General features: G+C 56.1%; 1 protein-coding gene across 1 annotated transcript in view; it reads left to right on the forward strand.

The window, feature by feature from the left end:
• LOC104622378 (D-amino-acid oxidase-like) overlaps nucleotides 1-1071 on the forward strand; it is a 1359-nt gene extending 288 nt beyond the window's left edge. Inside the window, exons 2-4 of the mRNA XM_010289133.1 lie at nucleotides 1-146; nucleotides 518-594; nucleotides 1002-1071. The exon at nucleotides 1-146 is cut by the window's left edge and continues 23 nt beyond it. Coding sequence (XP_010287435.1) covers nucleotides 1-146; nucleotides 518-594; nucleotides 1002-1071 — 293 coding nt within the window. The remainder of the gene's footprint in view (nucleotides 147-517; nucleotides 595-1001) is intronic.

The following is a 1071-nucleotide window of genomic DNA, read 5'->3' on the forward strand; positions in this document are numbered from 1 at the left end:
CAGAGCCACCGCTCTCCTGTTTTCATCGCAGGCTCTGGAATAAAGAGACCTTCGATTACCTGCTTGGGCACCTGGGCTCACCGGCAGCGAAGGAAATGGGACTTTTCCTAATTTCTGGCTACAACCTCTTTACGCAGCCGGTGCCGGTAAGGAGCAAGTCACAGCCCGGGCTGGGAAGGGCTCCAGCTCGGAGGCTGCCCGGGGGCGGGCAGGGTTGTACTTCTTCCCAGACGATGCTCTGAATGCTTCTGAATCCTTCCAAGTTTGTCTTGTGACAGTTTGCCCAGGACACGGTGTTTTCTGTGCCCCCCCCCACCATTGGTACGAAGGAAGGGCTGAGCCCTCCTGGGGCGGGAGCCGGCAGAGCCTCGCCGGCGCAAAAAAAAACGCCGCCGCGGTGTGCCGCAGCCCACCCGTGCTCCTTTGGGGTGGGCTGTGTCCCCCCCACGGCTTCTGTCCCACGGTGGCACAGCGATTTGGGTTCATTAATCAGCTTGGACCTTTTTCCCTACTGCAGGACCCATCTTGGAAGAACATTGTCCTGGGATTCAGGAACTTGACACCAAAAGAGCTTGAACTCTTCCCTGGTTACAGGTATTTCTGAGTCCATTTTCCGGAGAGTCAGTAATGTGCTTTCCCCCAGGCAGGACAGGTATGGCTGCACGGTCCCAGACGCCTCCCTGTCAAGGGGCAGCGAGGATAAGAAACTGCAGGCACAGAAGTGGCCTTGCTTCGTTACAGCTGCTTCCCTTAAAATAAGTAGGAAACACCTCAAACAAGCCAAAAAAGTGGCAGCCCAGCACGGAAACCATTCCAGCTCCTCTCTTACTCCACCAGATATTGTCAAACTGTGGGAAGAAAATCAGCAGAAGGTGTTTTACGCTGTAAACTGAGGGGAAAAAAAGTCATGTGCAAGGGGGAATTGGGATGCCAGGGCTGACGGCCGCTGGTGCAAAGCTGCTGCGGGGTCCTTATGGCTTCCTCCCCTCGTCTGCTTTCAGCTACGGCTGGTTCAACACGGCGCTGGTGCTGGAGTGCAGGAGCTATCTGCCGTGGCTCACCAAGAGGTGA

The sequence above is a fragment of the Phaethon lepturus genome, unplaced genomic scaffold, assembly GCF_000687285.1.
Source record: "Phaethon lepturus isolate BGI_N335 unplaced genomic scaffold, ASM68728v1 scaffold24316, whole genome shotgun sequence".
Lineage (NCBI taxonomy): Eukaryota > Metazoa > Chordata > Aves > Phaethontiformes > Phaethontidae > Phaethon > Phaethon lepturus.